Source organism: Opisthorchis viverrini (assembly GCF_000715545.1).
Source record: "Opisthorchis viverrini unplaced genomic scaffold opera_v5_20, whole genome shotgun sequence".
Lineage (NCBI taxonomy): Eukaryota > Metazoa > Platyhelminthes > Trematoda > Opisthorchiida > Opisthorchiidae > Opisthorchis > Opisthorchis viverrini.
In genome coordinates this window covers 786,088-786,890 of record NW_008751676.1, presented here as the reverse complement: position 1 = coordinate 786,890, position 803 = coordinate 786,088, and the positions used below count along the sequence as shown (strand labels likewise).

At 50.7% G+C, this 803-nt stretch overlaps 1 protein-coding gene across 1 annotated transcript in view; it reads right to left on the bottom strand.

The window, feature by feature from the left end:
* Positions 1 to 457: 457 nt before the first annotated feature.
* T265_01804 (hypothetical protein) overlaps positions 458 to 803 on the bottom strand; it is a gene marked incomplete at both ends in the record, with an annotated part of 3,251 nt that continues 2,905 nt past the window's right edge. The window contains one exon of the mRNA XM_009165914.1: positions 458 to 788. Within this exon, the coding sequence (XP_009164178.1) occupies positions 458 to 788 (331 nt within the window). The remainder of the gene's footprint in view (positions 789 to 803) is intronic.

The following is an 803-nucleotide window of genomic DNA, read 5'->3' as shown; positions in this document are numbered from 1 at the left end:
AAAAGGATCAGTAGCCTAAACTCAGATACAAGTCCCAGACCGGCAGTCATCTCAATCGGGTTCTGAATCATTTCCTACTGATGAGCGCAGAAGCTTACTGCAGCAGCACTGCCATCCCTTTTTCAACTGCGGAGGTAATGAGATGTCTGAATCCTGTTTGCATGGACATTCGGCCTGATTGCTTCGTATCGACTAGTCACGGATCCACGGATCGATACACAGGATCGAGGCTTTTGCCCAAGTTTCCCGGGTCGGTTTTGTTCTTGTCGGTCAGTTGCTGTCGTTCACCTGAAAGGCACAAGTGAAAGAGGGCGTAGCACTGCTCTTTACGTTCTCAGAGCGGGGCAGTGTGCTCGCCAGCGCGAGGTTTCGCATAAATAAATGTCTAATGGTGCTTTAAATTGGGTTCCAGAAGGAGCGTGTACAACCGTCGGAGGAAGGTCATTCCACGCAGCTACTACCCGAAATGAGAAACATTTTGTCTGATGAATGCGTGTGCTCTGAGCTTTAAAATTTTCTTACTATGTCCCCGCCGTGTGTTTGCTGGGTCAACGGTAGAAAACATGTTTGCCAAGCTTTGTTCAAACAGGGCATAATTGAGAATTAAGTCCCCTCGGAGGCGACGGCACCACAGGGGAAAGAGATCAAGCATCGCGAAACGCGTATAGTAGTCAACGGATTTGAGGCCGGTAACCGTTCTCGTAGCGGCCCTCTGGACACGCTCGATGAGGGTAACGTCTTTCGTGAGTCCTGACCAGACAACTTGGTTGGCGCACTCCAGCAGCGGCCTGGCGTAGTCCCCA